This window comes from Macaca thibetana, chromosome 14 (assembly GCF_024542745.1).
Source record: "Macaca thibetana thibetana isolate TM-01 chromosome 14, ASM2454274v1, whole genome shotgun sequence".
Taxonomy (NCBI): Eukaryota; Metazoa; Chordata; class Mammalia; order Primates; family Cercopithecidae; genus Macaca; species Macaca thibetana.
In genome coordinates, this window is record NC_065591.1 from 47,681,176 (window position 1) to 47,702,788 (window position 21,613).

General features: G+C 45.8%; 1 protein-coding gene and 1 long non-coding RNA gene across 3 annotated transcripts in view; one reads left to right on the top strand and one right to left on the bottom strand.

Annotated features, from left to right (window-relative positions):
- Positions 1 to 20,061, top strand: part of SERGEF (secretion regulating guanine nucleotide exchange factor) — a 235,763-nt gene extending 215,702 nt beyond the window's left edge. Inside the window, exon 11 of one of the 2 annotated variants that reach the window (XM_050755418.1) lies at positions 19,696 to 20,061. In XM_050755418.1, the coding sequence (XP_050611375.1) occupies positions 19,696 to 20,024 (329 nt within the window). In that variant the 3' untranslated portion in view covers positions 20,025 to 20,061. The remainder of the gene's footprint in view (positions 1 to 19,695) is intronic. The other variant, XM_050755422.1, reaches the window with a different exon arrangement.
- LOC126934732 (uncharacterized) lies at positions 13,288 to 14,596 on the bottom strand. The gene is made up of 2 exons (XR_007719102.1): positions 14,481 to 14,596; positions 13,288 to 13,707 (listed from the first exon to the last, which is right to left on the bottom strand). It is a non-coding gene; the product is annotated as an uncharacterized LOC126934732 (long non-coding RNA).
- Positions 20,062 to 21,613: the final 1,552 nt, after the last annotated feature.

Below are 21,613 nucleotides of genomic sequence, written 5' to 3' on the forward strand. Positions count from 1 at the left end.
GCATGTTCTCAATCTGGAAACACCTTCTTCTGGTCTTCATTTCCCTTAAGTGGGCAGGACTGGGGGAGGCAATGGCTGCCATATAGCTAGGCTCAGCTGTGAGTCCTGCCTCCCCTCCTGGTTCACAGCCTGGCTTACCAGGCTTCTGCTTCCATTTCAAAGTCAAGTCATGATCATGCCACCCTGTAGGCCACCGTTTGGAAAGGTCAATCCCAGGCTGACACTCATTGCCTGTAAATGACGTGGAATTAGGGTAATCAGTGGCTCCTAATTCCCCAACAAATGCGAGTGCTGTGCTAATTGCCAGGGTCCATGCCGGCAGATCCCTGGTTGGCGGCATCAAACAAGAGAAGTGGTAATTTGGGGGCTGGAGTTGGGGACGGCCTGCTTCATTGGCCCAGCCAGCTAAAAACCGCATTACCCTCTGGGTGAGCCACAGTACACACAGCCAAGGCCTGGCCTCCTTATCAGCTAAGGGACCAGGTGAGTGGCCCAAAGTATGTTTATAGGAACTGAACCTTGGCACCAGTGCTCAGCAGTTTCTTGTCCATTAATGGGTTGTTGTTGTTGCATAGGTTTTGGTGATTTTTGTTGTTGTTATTGTTCTTCGAGGAAGATTCCGTGAGCAGCCTGGCATGGCACTGCCGGGGCAGCTCATCAGGGATGAAGCATTCCGAACCTTGGTCTGCTGTTACCATGGCAGCATCACATGTGCGGACATTCCAGGCAACCTTACCGGCATCTGCTACTGTGACAGATTCAGATGGAGAAGGACCACTACTCTTCTCTTATAAGCAGAGCAAGTTGTGGAGACAGGGGAACCATTCACCAAGGACCAGGGTCTTAAAGAAAATGCTATTCCATCAAGTTGGGGGCTTCTTGATGAAATAGTATTTGAGTGGTTGTTAAAGCTTTTCTGTTGGGGGAGAGATGCGGCATCAGAAGAGACCCTCCTGGAGGAGAGAAGTAAGGGGAGGTGGGGGCAGCGTGAACAAAAGGCCTGGCTCAGGGGTGGGGTGGTAAATGGAGTGTGTAGATGGGGTACACAGTTGGGTTTGGTGGGAGAACAGACCTTGTTGAAGGTAGGCAGATATTAGCCATATCTCTCTGAACCCTGCTGGTTTGAGCCCTGTCTGGCAAAAGCCTGACTCTGTCATCATGCCACCCAGATTATATCTGATGTTTTCCTCTCCTGAGGAATGGGAAGTGACAGCCACACCTCACTTCAAGTGGGCGTTTCTCCCTTTCTCTTTTGGGTCACAGTTGTTTGTGATCTTTCTTGTGCCCATTAGAATAATTGAATCTCTACATTTCAGATGGGAGGATGCTTGCCTAAGGTCACCCAGCAATACAGAGGCTGTGGAACTAGAAGTTAAAAATTTAGGATCTGAACAGGCTGGCATTGGTTTGAGTACTGGTTCCACCACTTAGTTTTCAGCTGAGCCTGAGCCTCAGCTAAGCCTCAGCTTCTTCAAGGGTAAAATAGTAATCCAGAACATTCCTGTCCTCTTGGCTTATTGTGGGTGTGAAATGAGATAACACAAATAGTACAGCATAGTTCCTGATATATGGTAAGAGCTCAGGAAATGTTCATTATTAAATGTTAGTTATTTTCCATATATGGACCATCATATTCATCTTTGCTCCTTCTTCCTTCTCTTTCCTTGCATACATAAGGTACCCAAACATCACTATCTATAATTGATATTAGAGGAATGTTTGTTGACTAGTTGAATGTACGAATGATGGGAAGAAGGAACCATCCATATTGTTGGGCTCTACACTTCTGTCCAGTGTTTTCAGTTTTGTTGTAGTTTGGTCTCCATAGGGTGGGAGCCAGGCCAAGCTTAAAGTCTGTCTTGTATAGCTCAGCTTGCAAGTCAAGTGACTTGCTCATTCAGGTTTCATACCCAGCTGCCCTGTGGCCCAGGACTTAAACTTCCCAGGGCTTTGGGTTTCTTGAAGGACAAATGGGATGGATTCCTCCCTACCTTTGGGCCCAATAAATGGTATTCATGGTAACTGACATCTAACTTTATAACATACAAAAGGTTTCCATTCACTCTTCCATGAGCCTCCCCACAGCACTGGAATTGTCAAAACAATAGCCCCGTGTTATGGAGAAAGACACTGAGGCTCAGTCATAGGGAGTGGCTGGTGCAGAAGCATACACAGGAGAGCAGGAAGAGGGGATTGCACCCATCTTCTGATTCTAACACTGGTGGTCTTTCCACCGCATGAAGCTTTTAGGGTCTGTAGTTCTCTTAGGATATGATCCAAATGAGGTAAAGAATACTAGGTAGGCTTGGAGTCAAAATACCTTGATTTTGGTCATGACCCTGTCACTTACAAGTTTGCAGCTCTGAAATGAGCCACCTTTCTTCCCAAGGTGCTTGTTCCCTGACCTTCTTGCTTCAGGGTTGTTGTGGGGCTGATGGAGCTTTGGAAGGTCTAAAACTCCACATGAGTGACTGCGGAGAGGAGCACTGTTTCCATGAGCCACTGTGAACTCAGCATGGCTGTGCGCCCAGCACAGCCAGATAAGCTGTAGAATTACAGCCTGGGTATATTGGGAAAGTACCTTCATTGTCTGGAGCATCAACCATCAGAGCCGGAAGGGCCCTTGCAGATCACCATAGTTGGTGCTTTCAGTTTATAGGTGCAGAGACTGAGATCCTGTGAGAGGTAGTGACTCACCCAAGACCATGTGTTGAGTTAGTGGCAGAGCCGAGACTTAGAGCCCAGGTCTGACACTGAGCCCCGCACTGCCGTGGAGCCATGTGGCTGTCAGGAAGGGAAAATTTTGCATTTTCTCTTGCCTGAATATCTCATTTGAATTCATTTTAAACCATTAGATAAAGAGTTTATCAGAGAACTGTGTGCATCAGACAGTATTTTCAACAGTCTTCATTTTTCTAACTTTTTTTGTTATGAAAGTAATATATGATCATGGAAGTAAATTGGGATAATAGAGAAATGTTCTATTTAGAAGACATCAAATTCAGGGATATTCTTAGCCCTCAGAAAATATATTTTTTAGATGGAGGCTTTTAGACCAATGGTTCTCCAAACCCTGCAACACCTTCTGGAAGTTTAGTTACAGAGAATAGGAAAGTAACAGTCCATTGAGGCCTCTGAGGACTTAACTTAGTTCTATAGACTTGAGATAGTTAGATATACCACTAATGGCAGTAATGATAATAGTTGTTGGCATTTGCAGAGTCTCTTCCAGGTAACAAACAACTTTTTCTTAGGTGGTCTCATGATTATTTGATTGTTAGAAGAATCCAGTAAAGTAGGGAAAACAAATACTATGTTTCCATTTTGCAAAGGAGAAATCTGAGCCCAAGAGAGATTAGGTAATAGTGGAGCTACTGACTTCAAACAAATACTTGGTGTAAAGAAGGAAGGCACCTAATAAATATTTGTGAATAAACGAATGATTGAATGAATGCTGACTCCTCTTCTAGGGAAGCCTCTAGAAATCATTTTGTCCAGTGGTTACCAAACTGTGCTCTGGGAAGCTGTAGGATTCCATGGAGCCAGTTGGGAGTAGTGGGAGGCTGAGTGGATAGGGCTCTGAGCCTTTCATCCCTGCTCCAGTCAGCATAACTTCAGTGCTGCCTGTTTTGTGCACTGGGAGATTGAAAACAATTTAGCGAGTCTAACTCCTACAGCAGTGTTCTCAAACTCTGTTGTGCGTCAGAGCTCTGAGGGAGATTCTGACAGTTGGTATAGGATGGGCATCAGGACTCTGATTGTTGAGATGGTCATCGGGCCACTATTTGAAAAATAGTGTTCTACCTGAGAGTTGGAGATTGCAAGACCCAAGGAGAAGCAGGAATTAGCCTTGGTCATACAATCCTGTAGGAACACAGGCCCCACTAGGTTTCTGATCCTTGGGCACCTTATTCACTGCCTTTCCCCCTGTACCACAACTGCAACTGTGCCAGAAAACAAACGACACAGCAGAGAATAACAAAATGGTTTCCATAGCAATGCTTAGTGGCTTGTGCCTGTCAGGACGCCTCAGACAAACACTAATCTGAACCCTCAGCTAGAACTTGTATGAAATGTTACCTACTTGTTCCATGCAAGGGGTCCATGGAGATGGGAAGAAGGAGAAGGGATGAGACCATTTTTCCATGTGCCCCTGTATTGGACGATTTTCCCAGATTTACTAATAGCTAGCCTCAAGATAGACTAGATCGAGGAAGGCTGAGAAGTAGATCCTGGGCAGGAGATGTGGGCAATCCCAGCAGCAGAGGGGAAGATGGGGAAGGGAACAAGTGTCCAGTGAGCATGTGTCACGTGATGGAGTCTGTGCTGGGCACTTTACATGTTCGTTTAGAAAAAGGCAAGGAAAAGATGATTGTCCTTATTTATAGATGAAGAAACCAAGAATTAAGTACATACAGTAGGTGGCAGAGGCAAGATCAAATCCAAGCCTGTCTGGCTCCAAAAGTACTGAGCAGCAACAACTCTTTCCCAGTTCTCTGACCCACTGGGTGAGGACTTGAGATATATACTGCCCAGCTGGCTTTCCTTCATTTCAGGAAGCAGAGGGTCAGCCTACAGGCAGATGGATGGGTGCTCATTTGAAGAGCTGGGATGGACTAAGCTAGGCTAGGCCTGCCAGGATTGGTTTGATCCTAGAGCTGGAGGTGGTCTGTTCAACCCCTAGCTCTAATAAAACTCCCTTCCTCCATAACTGAGGCTGCAGCTGCCCTACAAAATGCCTTCAGCATGGGCTACCCTAACTGCCCTGCCACATGTGTGGGTGTGCACACACAATATAGCAGTTGCTTCGGATTGGTGATCCCAGTGGATGGTCTGCTCAGCACTTTGATTTGGGTTCCCCTCAAGGGAATGAGCCCCTCCTGGGGCAAGTGACAGCTCTTCATTGCTAAAATAAATATTTATTGAGCACCTTTTATATACTCATACCTTTTCTAAGTGCTGGAAATACAGCAGTTGAATAAAATGAAATGTTTGCTCTCATAGAGCTTTTCATTCTGGTGGAGAAACAGACAAACAAAAGTATATGATAGGGTATTAGTGCTGGGAAGGAAAATTAAGCAGTGTACAGAGATGGAAGGATGAAATTGGGTGATCAGGGAAGGCCCTCTAAGTGCCATTTGAATGATGCCCTGATTGAAGGGAGGGAGGGAGGGAGCCATATGGTTATCTGGAGAGGAAGGTTCCAGGCAGAGGGAACAGCTGGTGCAAAGGCTAAAGCTGGAAGCATGACTGGCCAGTTGGAGGAAGAGCAAGGAGACCAGTGTGGCTGAAGACGAGTGGATTAGAAGAGGTGAGGATGAGAGTGGCAGCAATGGGCATCAGAGAGGTAGCTGGGACCAGATGGTATAGAACCTTATAGGCTAAGGTCTAGGCTTGGGATTTTCTTCTGAGCTAGAATGCCATTGAAGGATTCACACTCTGAGACAAATGTACCTCGCCTCAGCCTCAAAATTTCTAGTCCCCTTATCTGGGAGGGGAATCTGCCACTTGGGGCTGAGCCCACAGGAGGCTGAATAGTCCCAGGTGGAGACATGGGACTACATAGTCATGTAGGGAGGGAGCCCAGTGGAACTCACCAGGCTTCCTTATCTTCATTTGTATATTTATTCTTAGAACCAATGCTTAAGGGTCTTTCAGGGCTGCCTCATTTTGGGGTGGCCTCCTACTACCTGGGAATTAGATGTCCCAAGGAGAGTCTGGCTGCAGGGTCTCATGCAAACACTGCATCCTCTGGGAATGCCACTGCTCCTGCTGACACCCTGCTTTGAGAGAGGAACTCTGTGCCTGGATTTCCCAGCCCAGCAGTCCTGGCAGCTCACCAGGGTTAGAGAAGAATGCTACTTCCAATGGGACCAGTAGGAGAACTTGGGCCGGTGGTTATAATTATCTGAAATGGTAATTTTCCTTTCAAATATTATGTGTTTTTTAATGAAGTAGGGACATTCACAAAGGCAATTTATATTTATTAGCCCATGTAGTATGTATGCATCCCAGTCAAGCACTTCATTCAAGAAAAAACAAAAACAGAAGCTATAATTTAGAGTGATAAAGGCACCAAATTAGTCCCCATCGAACCATAAGCACAATGTTACCTCTTGAGCTGCCCACTGCTCACCTGGTAGCTCCTACCATTTGTCATTCACACGGTTTCCCAGGTCTCAGGTTTATCATCTCTTAGGCTCACCAGAGGTCTGTATTTGGGGAATACATTCATTCATTCATGTCTCATAGGCACTTACATCTTAAAATGTCCAAAACAGAACTCTTGATTTTCTCCCCCAAGCCTCTCTCTCCTCCAGGCCTCCTCAACTTCATAAATAGCACTACCATCCACTCATTGCTCAAGGAATCAGTTATAATTCCTATCTCTCTCTGTGTATAATCTATCAGCAGGTCCTAGAAATCCTATCTCCAAAGCAGTTTATAAATCTATCCATTTTTCTCCGTCCCCACTGCTACCAGCCTACTTCGAGCCACCTTCATGCACTGCCTGGTCCTCTGCAATGCAGTAGCCTCCTAAATCTGCTCCCTGCATTTTGCCTTTGTAATCCAGCCTTCAGAGAGCAGCCTTTTCAAATGTAAATCAGAATTTGTCATTGCCTGCTTAAATCCCTCCCTAGCTTCTCAGCATTCTCAAACTTCTAACTCTTCACCTGGCATCTCAAGGCTCTGCTTCCCCTTCAATTTTAAGGCCTGCCTCTCCCTTGGCTTACTTGGCCCCAGACACGCGTAGTCATCCTCCTTGCTATATCTGGAACTGGCAAAATGCCTTCCTTCTTCCAGCCTTTGTATTGTCATTTCTTCTGCCTGCCAAGTTCTTCCCACAGGTATGGCTGGCTCCTTCTTGTCCTTCAGGTCACAACTCAGGGGCCACATAATTGGGGAGGACTTCCCGACTACCTGCCCTTCTAAATTGTATCACTGGTTTTTTGTATAACTGTTATTACTAGCTGCATTCTGTTGACTTGTATGCCTACTTGGTTGTTGTTTCCCCCATTAGAGTGTAAGCCCCTTGAGGACAGGGACCTTGTGTGTTGTTTGGTGCTGTATTCTCTGCAACTGCTTGAATATTATAGGCACTCTATAACATTTATTCTGCAACTCTGGCAGATGAAAAGATAAATAAGTAGGCAAAACACAGAGGATTTTTAGGGCAGCAAAACTATTCAGTATGACATTATAATTAGGTGGATCCATGTCATTATTCATTTGTCAAAACCCTTAAAATGTACAATACCAAGATCATCCATAATGTAAACCACCCACTTTGAGCACTAATGGTGTGTCAGTGGTGCAGGATGTTGGTGGGGAAGGCTGTGAAGTAAGTAGAGGCAGGAAGTGTTATGGGAACTGTCCATACTTTCTTCTTAATTTTACTATGAACCTATATTTTCTCTTAAAAAATAGTCTATTTAAAAGGAAAAAAAATTGATTAATATGTATTATAAGTATTAACCCATTAGTTTTTTCCTATTTTGTACTGTAATAATGTTTATTGACATAAAGTTTAATAAAATTTTGCTGTTTAGGAAAAAAAAAAGATAAGAGACTCTCTTCCCTTGGGGGTTTGATCCGTCTCAGGAATTAGCCACTGCCTGGTCTTTCTGAGCAAATCTTTCCAGGACCTCATCTCCCTGCACTGTCACTGTGGGATGGATGCTCAGCTCTCCAACCCAGCACTTGGACTTTGTGGGAGCCTAGTTGATGTGTACAAAATGAATTGAACTGAATTGGGCATAGCACCAGACACAGACCAGATACTAAGTAGGTATAATATTTATTCAGTGATTGGAACCTCTAGGGAGAATTCTATCTCAGGTTTGTGTCATCCGTCCCCATGTGAACTCTAGTACCCTAATCTTCCTGCATGTGGATTCTTCTGGACTTGCCACTGGATTCCAGAGCAGACCTTGTTACTACCACCTCCACTATTCCCCTAATTCCCTAGCTTCCTCTTCTGCACACTGGTGATTCCCAAACAGGCTTGAGGAGAGCAATGTAAGGAGGCTCTGGTGGTGACCAGGCTTCAGGAATGGCAACAGTGCAGCTGCTCCTGGGCCCAGAGTGGCATCCATTCCTCCACCCCTCTGCTAGTGCCCCTCGGAGATTGGCATGTTCATTTAATAAGATGACTTTTAATGGAAACAACCTGAAAGTTCCAGCCAGGTCTAAAACACCAGCATGCAGGCAGGCCAGGTAAAAGATAGGAGAATAGGTCCTCCAGAAACTATTTAGGAGCATATACAGGCCGTAGGTTCAGCAAGGGGAAGTGGACTTGGCCTTCAAAGCAGCGAAGGTGGCCTCAGGCTAAGCTAACAGAGGTAGAGCCTCGGGGACTGTGTGTGCATCTTGGTGGGCTCTTCATCTCTGGACCTCAGCCAGCTCTGGATACCATACTTCTAGAGGGATGATGACAACTGAGAACCTGCTGAGGGGGCCCTGGTATGCAATGGGGACAAGCTACCAGGTCATACAGAGGGAGGAGGTATCACCAGGAGTGAAGAAATCTTAGAGGACAGGAGAGCAACACCTGAAGGGATTCAAATCTGAAGGTGCTGTGCGCATGCCCTTACTGCTTCATCTGCCAGGGCCACCTTTCTTTTGGCAGCACCAGGCTCCACAGCAGACCTGCTGGTCCACGGCCTCATTCTTGTACCACATCACAGGGTGTGCTTGCTTCTGGACCTCTCCCAGCCTGTTTCCTTATCCACAGAGTGTGACCAAAATGCCTTCTTTCCAGAGCTGTTAAATGAGATGGGTGATACAAAAGCCCATAACACCATATGTGATCATAGTAGGCCCTCAAGAGGATTAGTTTCTCTTTCTCCCCCCTCTCCCAAAGCAGCCAATAAGCCAGAAAGCCAGCAGTTCTGAGAGAACACAGAATTCAGAAAGACAGTCTGTAGGGAGGATTTCAGTTGTTTATAAAACAGGCCAACATGTTTCCACCTTGTAAGTTCTAAATCCGTCATCATAGCTCCCTAGATCTAAGAATAGTCACCCACTGGAGCCAACGTGCCACAGCACGCTCTCACTGCAGGTGACTGAGGAAATGTGTCCACAGCAGCCTCAGCAGCCTCCTACTCCTGGGGCTGGGGGTAAGGAGGGCTGGCCTCTGCCTGTCCCAGCTTGGCTGTTTCTGAACCGCACCCAAATGCAGTTTTCTCTTCCATGCAATGTTGATCCAACACCTGCGTCACTGGGCTGCTGTCAGATGAGGTGCCTGCAGTGATGCCAGGGGGTGGTTGAGAGCAGTGGGGAGGTAGACCAGTGGGGACCTTTGCCATGGCATTGCCCCACTGTGGGCCTCAATTTCCTCCTGTGTAAAGGGAAAGTGATTGACAGAGAGAAACTGGGTGACCTTTTGAGCAGAGGGGTTCTAGAAGAAGTTCCAGAGCAGTCCTAGCCTTGCAGCTTAGAACCCATTAATTCAACACACTTATTTATCACTTGAACCAAGACCTTTCTTTTGTCTGGTTTGAAGGAGCCAGCCTGGGGAGCGTGTATCTGCCCATTCTACTCTTCTGTGTCCACCTTCCTTCTCTTTCTTATACACTTCCATATCCACTCACACCACCAAACAAGTTCTCCAGGATTGGAAGGACTTTTGGTTTGTCTCAGCCCAGCCTCTGCCCACTGTGGGACTGTCCCGGGAGCTCAGGACCTCTGACAGAGCACCAGCTATGTTCTAGAGCAGTCTTCCAGTCATTGCAGTGTTCTTCCTGATAGCGAGCTACAATCGCCATGCCCATGGCTGCTTCATCCCACATCCATGGGTTCTCTTTCGGCCTCTAAGAGAGAACAAGCAGCTCCATTCTCTCACTAGCCATTCATTCATTTGTCCTTCCATTCACACAACAGTATTGAGCACTAACATATGCCAAGCACTGTTTCAAGTACTGGGATATAGCAGCAAACAAAACAGAGTACCTACTCTGAAAGAGATTGTGTTTGGTTAGGAGAGAGAGATCATAAAATAAATATACTGTAAAAAAAATGAAGAAAAATAAAGCAGGTGAAGAGATAGAGATAGGAGTAAGGGTAGACTGCTATTTCATGTAGAGTTATCAGAGAAGGCCTCTCAAATAAGGTGGGACTTTAACAAATACCTGAACAACATGAAGGAGTGAACCTGTGGCTATCAGGGCCAAGAGCATTCCAGATAGCAGGAACAGCAAGTGCAAAGGTCCTGAGACAAGTAGTGTTTGAGGTACAGTAAGAAAGTCAGTGTCACTATGATGATGTTAACAGAGTGCATCGTGATAGAATGTGATGTCAGAGAAGGAGCTGGAGACCAGCTGTTGTTTATTCTGAGTAAGAGGAGAAGCCACTGAAGGATTCTAAACAATGCAGTGCCTTGTCTGACATAGGTTTTAACACAATCACTCAAGTTGCTGTGCGGAGAATAGAACATGCAGGGAAACAGAGGCAGCAGAGAGACCAGTTGGGCAGCCCTTGAGGGGTGATGGGGCCAGTGAGATGTGGCCAGATCCTGGCTGTATTTTGCACATTATCTTCCCAAAACCCTCTTTCCACAGGCCCTCTCCTTTTCTTACGTGGTGGACAGCCACAGTCTCCTTGCTGGCCTTACCCCCCCACCCATCTATTTCTCTTACCTCATTCTCAGGGCTGCTATGGATCTTGGTGAGAAGGGGACCCTAGGCCTGTCTGCTTTCCCACATACAGCCTTCTCTGAAGCAATGTGGGCCACAAACCCAAAACATCCCCAGAGTAATTCTGTGGGTGAACAGCCCCACTTCTTGATTCTGGAATAGCTTCTTCTGCTGCCTCAGCTCCTGCCTCGAGGGTATCCTTGGCCCTGGAGACTGATGGATGGACTAATTCCTGAAAGGGCCTGTCTTAGTCCATATTTTGCTGCTATAACAGAATACCACAGACTGGGTAATTTTTTTTTTTTCTTTTTTTTTTTTTTTTAATTTATTTATTATTATTATACTTTAAGTTGTAGGGTACATGTGCATAACGTGCAGGTTTGTTACATATGTATACTTGTGCCATGTTGGTGTGCTGCACCCATCAACTTGTCATTTACATCAGGTATAACTCCCAATGCAATCCCTCCCCCCTCCCCCCTCCCCATGACAGGCCCCTGTGTGTGATGTTCCCCTTCCTGAGTCCAAGTGATCTCATTGTTCAGTTCCCACCTATGAGTGAGAACATGCGGTGTTTGGTTTTCTGTTCTTGTGATAGATTGCTAAGAATTATGCTGCTATAAAGACACATGCACTCGTATGTTTATTGCAGCACTATTCACAATAGCAAAGACTTGGAATCAACCCAAATGTCCATCAGTGACAGATTGGATTAAGAAAATGTGGCACATATACACCATGGAATACTATGCAGCCATCAAAAAGGATGAGTTTGTGTCCTTTGTAGGGACATGGATGCAGCTGGAAACCATCAGACTGGGTAATTTCTAAAGAAAGAGGTTTATTTAGCTCAATAAATGGTTCTGGAGGCTGGGAAGTCCAAGATCACAGGGCCGCATCTGGGGAAGACCTTCTTGCTGCATCGTAACATGGCAAAAGGGCAAGCAAACATTCAAGACAGAGAGAAAAAGAGACCAAACTCCACCATAATTAGCCCATTCTCACAGTGGCAGCATTCATCCATTCATGAAGGCAGAGTCCCCATGACCTACTTCTCTCTTAAAGGTCCCGGTTCTCAACACTGTTGCACTGGGGATTAAGTTTCCAACACCTGTGCTTTTGGGGGCACACTTAAACCATAGCAGGGCCCAACACTGACAGTGCCTGTGTCCTCTGCCCAGCCCAATAGGACCATCATCCTCATAGCCATTCTCATGGCCATTCTCTGCATGGCCTCCTGGGTCAGTGTCTCCTAGGTCATCCTCTCCTCTATGCTACCCCTCTGTCCCTTAGAAATATTATTATTTTTTAAATCATCATCTGTGTTATGGCTTTTTAAAATATTTGAACAAAACAGAAAATGAGGGTCACCCTTCCCCCATTTCCCCCTCTCTTCCTCAGAGACTGTTCTCAGTTTGATTTGTACATATAAAAATATATAGGGGCTTTACATAACTTTATGTTAAAAAGAAGTTTTAATATGTAAGGACCCTGGCCTGAAGGGGGCTCTGGCTTTTTGAAATAATCTTCTATTGATGAATATTCTTGGGGCCCCCCAGTCTTTCGCAGTTGCAAACGGTGCTACACTAAACACTACTGTCCATGCCCCTTTGTGTACACATGCCGTCATTTGCCATAATTGTCTTTTCCCACGGCTGTCTTCCTCAGTGGATGGGGACCCTGAGGGCACAAACTGAATTTTCCTCTTCTCTGGGTCTTGTGTGCAGCACAAGTCCTAAACCAGAAAAGGCACCCACATGATGAAATAAATGGACTCAGGTTGGGCAAGAGCATGGCAATGTGAACAGCCTGGGTGAATTCAGGGTGCTGACAGTAAGCCTGTGGGGCTGGAACACTGAGTTGGGAACAGGAGTGATGATGCCAAGATGAACAGACTACTGAGGGGCCTTGGGAGCCAGCTAAGGGGTCTGGACTTGGTCTCATAGGTGCTGTGGAGACAGGAAATTTTCCATGGGAGGACCTAGTCCAGGCTGCGTTTCTGCCTGATTTCTCCCACCCAGGCCAGCAGCCTCAGCGTAAAGGATAAAGTAGTAGTTGCAATTGTCCGGGCAAGGGAGCTGAGGACCTGATCCCCTTTTCCCATCCTGCTATTGCCATCTAGACCCAAAGCACTTCAAGAGGTCCCACTTCTGGGATTCCTCATTCCCTGTTCCTCACAGCAGGACCCTAGGGACCATTCTACCAGTTGCTGCCAAAAGGATGAGATCCCTATGAGCTTGGGTGGCTAAACACTCAGAAGTGTCTCCCAAACTTACCCCGCTCCAAGGCCCACCCCATCCTTCCTGACATCTACCAGAATCCAGAGCCCTCCTCTCCATGAGGGTGCTCAAACCTCACCCCTCCTCTCCATCAGCCTGGTAGTGCAGAAGAGCAATCCTGACTGTTGGTCTAGGCCTATGCATGCTCTTGGACAGGAGGAGACAACATGGACCATTGGCTACCTAATTTCTTGTGCCCATCTCTCCCTCCTCTTCCCACTGCCCAGCAGATGCAGAAGGGGGCAGGGCTTCAGCCCCAGTGCTCACAGGGCTCAGGGGGATTTCTGCTTCTCTGCATAGTGTCTTTCTCTCGCCAGCTGGAGTTGCCTTCCATTACTTCCTGTGTTCCCATAGGTGGCCTGTTACTCTGTACCTTTTCTTAACTACCTGGGAAGCAGTGTTTTTGCTAGAGAGAACAGTATAATATTAAATAGAAGAGGGCCTGGAGCCAGACTGTCTGGGTTCGAATCCAGCTCTGCCTCTTGTTACCTTGCACGGTTCACGTCATCACTCTGCAAAATGGGGATAATATTAGATGGCACTTCACAGGTTTGTTGTGAGGATTCAGTGAATGAATACTTGCAAAGTGCTTATCACAGGGTCTGGCATATACCAAGTATTCAATGATTGTATTACCATTTTCACATGGTTTGGAACTAGCGAAGGAGCCTGAGATTTGGGAGTCCTGGATTCTAGTCCTGACTAGAATAGCTGTGTGACTGTAGAAAGTTATTTTACCTCTTGAGCCTGGTTCTTCATCTGTAAAATGGAAGTAGTAATACCTCCGAGGGTTGCTGTGGAAATTAAGGTGACATTTTTATGAAACTGAGAAGCACCATCCCTAGGTCGCAGCCCTCATCCTCATGGTCAGAGGTAGTGGCTACAACTCCAGCTATCACATCCACGTTCCCGGTGACAGGATGAAGGAGGGACAAAGAAGAAGGAGCAGAGAGTGTAGCCCTCTGTCTTTTAAGGAAAAGTCCCATGAGCAGTTACAGAACATTTCAGCTTGACCCTCATGATCACACCTAGCTGCAAGAAAGGTTGGGAAATGTCTTGATTCTGTGGTTCAGGAGACAACCAGGAGGCTCTGCACACATGCTCAGGTGTTTATTCCTCCTTGGCAAGGTCCTCCAGCAGAAATGCTGCCCCCTTCCTAGCACTGGGCTGCAGTCCCAGCACCATACGGCCCTGTGAGGACTTAGTTGCCAAGAAGCTCAGGCAGGTGCCACAGACCCGAACAGATTTGGGTATTGTGTCCAGCTTGTGCCAGGGACCCTGCCAGTCCCGAGGTTCCGTTGCTTGCAGGGCTCTTAGGCTGACGCAAGTGTGGTGGGCTGTGAGCTCCATCACTCGTCACAGCCTAGATTGAGCCCTGTGAGCAGGGGGCCTGAACTCCAAGGGCCTAGGGAATCCCTCTGTAAATATGGGGCTCTCTACCCAAGGCTCAGCCATGTGCCCCGGGACCAGTAAACCAGGTGGGATTCCAGTGTCTTCAAGGACATGACAAGCGCCAAGCACACTGCAGAGAGCCCTCTGTAAAGCCAGGAATCATCCTCTAACTTACCTGTTTTGAAAACTAGACATTCCATGTTCCGTGTAGCTTAGGGAGAGGCTTTCTGTGGGCCACTCTCCTTCCTCTTACTTCTGTGTGAGAACAGCCTGCACAGTAGCATCTTGCTGAGTCTGGAGGGCCTTGCCAGCTTCATTGTGCCCCTGAAAAGGTGGCCCTAAGTGAGGTTAGGGGGTGAATGAAACCTATTCTAAAATGCTAGAGGAGCTTATTACTGAAAGATGTCCTGCTGCAAGTCCTTCTGTTAAGGGGATAACAAATCCTTTGCTTTCTGAGTTCAGCATCCTGGCTTTTTTTTTTTCTCTATAGGCTTGTTTAAAGTGTCTGGAAACCCCAAACTTCCTATCATTCTACTGTAGACCTTCTCATCTGCTGCTGCCCCCCCATCTCCTCTGTGCTGTTTGCCACTAGTGTGGCTTTCCTTGCCTTTTCCTTCTCTTTCTATGGTCTGCTTTCCACATGGATTTGAGCTGTCGCTGTGTCAGGCATGGTGCTGGGGCATTGCTCCTCCTCCTGGCAACCCTGTGAAGTTGGTGGGGACCTACGTACCATTGTCACACGGTTGTGTGGTAAAGTGGGACCCAGGACAGGATAGCAGAGTCCGTACGCCATAGTCTGTAATATGTGTGCAGCAGGGGTTGGCAAACTATGACCAGATTTGACTTGCAGCCTCTTTTTGTGTGATGCTGCAAGCTAAGAATGGTTTTTAAAGGGTTATCAAAAAGAATACATGACAGAGACCTAACATGGCCCTCAAACCTAAAATATATCCTATCTGCCCTTTATAGAATAATCTTGGCAAGCCCTGGGATAGAACATGCAGACTTTAGCACAGATTCTGGGGCCATCCTGCCTGGATTCTAGAGCCTCTGTTTTATTCTCTGAAAAATGAGAATAATCAGTAAATTGTGGCTGCCTCACATGGTTGTTAGAATTAAATGAGATAAAGTACACAGAGCACTTAACCCAAAGTCAAGCTTTCTTTGGAAGTACTGTGGGGGGATATTACTGGGCCTTTACCAGGCTTCTCGACCCAGTGGGCATGAAAATCCTGGCTCTAGGCCTTTGGCTGACCCGGTCCCAGGCGTAGCTTCCTCAGAGTGCGTTCCCTTTGGCTGGAGGAGAGGGGCCTGCCAGCTTCCCACTGTGCTGTGTCCTGCTGGTAGGTCAGCTCTGCCTTCCTCCCACCCCCATCCCTGCTGACGGTCAGCTGGTGCCACTCACCAGGGCCGGGCACAAAGCCCATACCAGGTGCCGAACTAGGCCCAAAGGTACCAAGCCTCTTCCACTCTCCCTACGTTGTGCCTCAGCTCAACCTGGCTGGAACTCCTGCTTAACTGTAGGAGATGTGGCCTGGGGTTCATCCTCTCTGTATGCGCTTCCGCGTTTGTGGGCCAAACAGGCAGACATCTGTGTTTCCCTAAACCCAAGCTTTTGGCCAGTGATTGCCTTCCTACTAAGGCAAAGGGAAGGGAAGGGTAATTCTGGGGCCCAGTCAGCCACCCTCTTGATAGAGTGGTCTGCAAAACAAGTTTTCAATGGATAATGAGTTAAATGTAAAGAAGATTTAAAAATTCAAATTATTGAAATATCAAAAAGAAGTTTTTACTGCGCAGAACCATACACTTATCAAAAGACAAAACTTTAAGTCAAACTGAGAAAAAAATAGTAATGCTAAATATATCAGAGAAAGAACTTATATTCTTAAAATCAAAGTCTTTCAAACCACAAAGCTCTTAATAGGTAACAACAACAATTACAAACATTTCTGTAGTACTATGTGCCAGGCACCATTCTGAGTATTTTGCATATACTCTACTTACTCATTTAACCCTTGTAAACAACTCTAATAAGGTGTTACTGTCCCCATTTAACAGACGAGAGAACTGAGATATAGAAAAGCTAAGTAACTTGCCTGAAGCGGCACAACTAATAAGTGGCGAAGCTGGGATTTGAATGCAGTCCATCTGGCTCTTGGGCCTGAGTACTTAAACTCTTCTGTACTAACCAGGGAAAAGATATGAAGCAGATAGTACACAAAGGAGGAAATATAAATATCTGATAAACATTAGAATTATGTTTCTATTTCAATGGTAGTCCAAACAGTACATGTTGAAACAAGAGATACCATTTTTTGTCTTCAAATTAGGAAGATCTTTCAACATTATAATACTATTAAGTACCTGCAATGCTGAGTAAGACAGAGACTCTCACAGATTGCTGAAGTTGTATGCAAGTAGCCTTTCTGAAAAGTATTCTGGCAGTACTCAAAACAGTACTCAGGCGTCTCAAAAATGCCTATACTCTTTGACCAGGAATTCCCATTCTAATAATCTAATTTGAGAAAATAATTAGAGACAGACAAAGACTCATGCATAAAGATGTTCATAGCAATGCTATATAAAATAATGACAAATTAGAAACAATCTATGGATCTGATAATAGAATGCAGGTTAAGTAAATTGTTTAATCTTCATAATAGGCAATTAGGCAGCCATCATAAATAAATTTGTATAACAAAAGACACCATAAACAAAGTAAAGAGACACACCACCGACTTCTGGAAGAAGATACTTCCAATGCACGTAACAACAAAGAATCAGAAAAACAAAATAATACACAAAGAATACTTGCAAATCAATAAGGAAAAGGCAAACAACCAAAGAACAAAACAGAGAAAGAATGTATATAGACAATTCACAGAAGAGGCAACTTAAACGGGTAATCAACATAAAGCGCTACTGCTCCGTCTCACTAGTAGTCAGGGAAATGCAAACTAATTGAATGTACTCATGAGAATGGCAAGAGTCTAAAAGTAAGATATAGGGAAGCAAATTCATATCTGTTGTTGATGAGAATATGAATGTCTAGTCATTGGAGAGATATTTGGCCATACCTACTGAAAGTAAACATGCTTGCATATACATGCATGATGCACATATTCCCAGGAATCACCCTGTACAAATACCAGTTTGTACAAGGAGACATGTTCAAAGACTTTCATTGCAATACTGTCTATAATAGCAACCATATTAGTATTGTTGTTGCATAATATTATATATTTTCAATTGTTGTATAATAAAACAGCAGCAATGATATTATTAAATAACTATCCATCAAAAGGGACATGGGTAAGTGAAGTGTGATTTATATATAACGGGATACTATGCACAGTTAAAATGAAAATAACTGAACTAAATCTGTAACTACCAGCTCAGATAAATTTCGAAAACAATGATAAGTGTAAAGAGCAACTTGCAAAAAAAAAAAAAAGCATATGTGAATGATTCTATTTGTGTAAGTCTTTAAAACAAACTAAAAAGATCACAATATTTAAGGATATAGCTATGTAGAAAAATATAAAACAACCATGCAAATGATGTATACCAACTTCAAAATAGTGGTTACTTCTGGGAAGGAGGGTTGGATAGAGGGACAAGAATAGGAGGTGAGGCATAAACTGTATCTTTATGATTTTTTTTAAGAGAAGAGTTGAAGTAAATATGGCAAAATGTTAGCTAATGTTCTTAATCTGAGTGGAGATCTGCATCTTTCTATTAAATTATTTTCTGTTCTTTAATGCATATTGAGAAGAAAATTATTTTTAATTTACTTTTTTGTTTGTTTGTTTTTGAGACAAAGTCTCGCTCTGTCACCCAGGGTGGAGTGCAATGGCACAATCTTGGCTCACTGCAACCTCTGCCTCCTAGCTTCCAGCGATTCTCCTGTCTCAGTGTCCTGAGTAGCTGGGATTACAGGCATGCGCCACCATGCCTGACTAATTTTAATTTACTTTTTGAAGAGTTTACAATCCATGGAGAAATAGTTGTGCTATAATGTTAAAAAGCGGGACAAACATATACAAATATTTATAAATTTCACAAAGTAAAGGGTTGAAAGAGATATCCAAAATATTTCTAGTAGTGGGCAAGGGCAAGATTCTGCAAGTTTGCTTTTCCTTACACATCCATATTGTCCATTGTTTCTTTTCTTTTCTTTTGTTATAAAGATGTATTATTTTTACATCCAGAAGATTTTTTAAACAACCACAGAAAAACATGAGTGAGTTTAGACCCTAGGACAGTGTCTAAAACCTAGGAAGATGTGTTATGATTGGTGGGGTGTTGGAGTTACCTGGGCATGACTGTTGGCTTGGCCACTTTCTGACTGTATGAATTTGTTCATTCTTGTATCTATTCGGCAAACACCTATTGAGCACCAACCGTGTACCAGGCACTGTCCTAGAGATACAGCAGTGGAGAAACTATACATGCTTTGTCCCTCACCACAGAGTGCAGTCTAGTGAAGAGAGGACAGTAAACACATCACCACACAAATCATCCCTCACTACAGCGCGCCAGGTCCTCCTGAGGGAAGAATACATGGGCAGTCATGAGAATCTTATTTGGATTGGGTGGCCGGGGACCCTGGCCTCTGAGCGACAACTGGAATGGAAAACATGAAGAGGTCTGGAAGCCCAGTAAACTGAAGGCTTTGAGAGATAGGAAGGCCTTACTGGACATATTTAAGGAACAGAAAGGAACAGAAAGAAAGCCAGGGTTCTGGATGCAAAGAAGAAGGGGAAGAGTTGTGCAAGTAAGGCCACAGGATAGTCAGGAGCCAGATCACTCAGGCCTCACAGGCCAAGGGAAGGCCTCCTTAAAGACCGTGGAAAGTCACTGAAGGGTTTTAGGTGTAGAGTGACACGTGATTAGATTTGCAGTAGTCGAAGATCGCCTTGATGCTCTTTGAAGATCAGGGTGGATGGAGTGAGCAGCTGGGTTGGTTAGTTGGCTATTGGCATGGTCCAGGTAGGAGAAATGGTGGCCTGGATCAGGCTGGAGCTGACTGAGGAGATGGAGAAATGTGGGGAAAGATTTGAGATGTTTTTGGAGGCAGAGTCAGTAGGTCTGGTGATGGATTATATGTGGTGGTGACAGTAGGAAAGGGCCGAGGAGGAAAGCCGTGCTTGGAACATGAGCAGTCGTGGGTTTTGTGGGAATGGGAAGCATGCCTCGGGGGTGGGAGGGCAACCGCCCTCGGAGGAAGGGAGGAAAGTAGGGATGGGGAGCATGCCACCATGTGTCCTTAAGCTTCGGCGTCTTCCTGTGTGAACTGGGGTTTATGATGATACCTGTACCCTCAGGGTGAATTTTTCAGCCCTATTATCCAAAACCTATTCTACAGCAGTCTGCCCTCTCCTTCACAGGTGGAGTGTGTTACTCTTGGGGCTGGAATGAGCATGGCATGTGCGGAGATGGCACTGAAGCCAACATCTGGGCCCCGAAGCCGGTGCAGGCTCTGCTGTCATCATCAGGACTCCTTGTGGGCTGTGGGGCTGGCCACTCCCTGGCCCTCTGCCAGCTACCAGCTCACCCTGCATTGGTCCAGGACCCCAAGGTCACCTACCTTTCCCCAGATGCCACCGAGGACACTGAATCTCAGGAAGCCATGGACAAAGAGAGAAACTGGAAGGAAAGACAATCAGAAACTTCAACCCAAAGCCAATCTGACTGGTCCAGAAATGGGGGACTGTGATAGAGAATCTTTAATAAAGTGGCTTTTCCCACCAAAAGCCTTCCCAGAGAATTGCTTTGTTGGGCTGTGGGGTTGGCCAAAGAAGGGCTCAGGAGGCAGTGATGGGTGGGCTGACCATAAACCAGAATGATGGCAGGCTGCTTGCCCAGTGCCTGGGACTCAAGGAGGCAGACATGCTTTCTACTCAGTAGAGGAGAATGAGGGATTAGGTCTTCACTAAAGATACGGAAAGCTAACACACCAGTAGGAAGGCTCTAGCCTGTCCCTGCCTGGTGGAGATAGAAAACCCAGTTCTATGTCCTTCATTATTTTGGCCCAGCAGCCTTCAATTCAGCAAAACAGAGGGTTCCTGGGACATGCCTAGAGCAGCCCCTCCTGGAGTTTTATTTTTAAGGCCCTGAGCACATGGTTTTCTAGTTCAAGGATATCGAGGTACCCTGATCAGATGACTGGATACTTAAATAGGAAAGATCTCTTATCTTGGTGACTGGGGGCGAGGGAGAAGGTTCTGGAGTAGGGGTGGAGGGAAGTAGAGAGGAGTACGTGGAGGAAGAGTCAAGACTTCTGGGAAGACCCAGTAGAGGAAAACCCTAGGATAGACAAGAGAGGCTAGAACTGATGAAACTCTCAGACGATTTGTCTTCATCTGAGTCAGCCAGGATGCTGGAGCTTGTTTGTGTAACTATAATTGCTAAAATATATTGTTTCGGATGAAGGACAGGTCACAGCAGGAGAAGGGAAGTCTGTAGGGATAGCAACGTCAAAGACTCTGACCCCTGACCATCTGCCCCACCAAGCCCTAGCCTGTGCAGGAGGAGGGCCCTCAGGTAAGATGGAGACCAGGCTAGATCCCCATTCCCTGACTTCCCTGTGGCTCTGGGGGACATAGGACCTTTCTTTGTGCTGTGACTGGCAACAAGCCTTTTGCCAGAGGACCTCAGAGAATGGACTTTCTCTGGAGAACCATATGGCAGTGTCACCAGCTAGGCAGCCCAGGTCTGTGGCCCATCCCACACTGCCTGCTTGTGACTCAGAATGAGTCTGTTAGGGCTGGGCTGCAGTGGCTTCAAGTTACAAAATCCCAGGATACCAAAGTTAAAGGCCCTTGAAAGACCATCCAGCCTAGTGGCTGTCACGCTGCATTCTTTAGAGTCCTGGGAGTCTCCTGAGAACTCAGTGGCCACTTTGTGGGTTAAGGAGGCCAGGTAGATAGAGGTCCAGGTTCCCCCGTCCCACACACACACACATCTTATTCCAAGCAGCTTTAGTTTTTCTCTATATTGGGCTTCACATAACATTTCGTTTGACAAGAGGTCCTTGAGAAAGTTTTTATTCAACACTGATTTTATTCAACATTTTCATTTGTTCATGTGGGAAAATGGAGGCCAAAAGAGGGGAAGGGACCATCTGAAGGTCATAAACCTCACTACCAGGCCAGGGTCCTGATTGGGAAGTGACCCAGCTAAGTCCTTGAGTGAGACAAGAGTGTGATGGAGAGTAGCCCTGGGACCAGGAGTGAGTTCAGCTCAGAAGAGGAGGATGAGGGCAATCTTGAGCTTCCCAGGCTTGAACATAGAGACCACTGACAG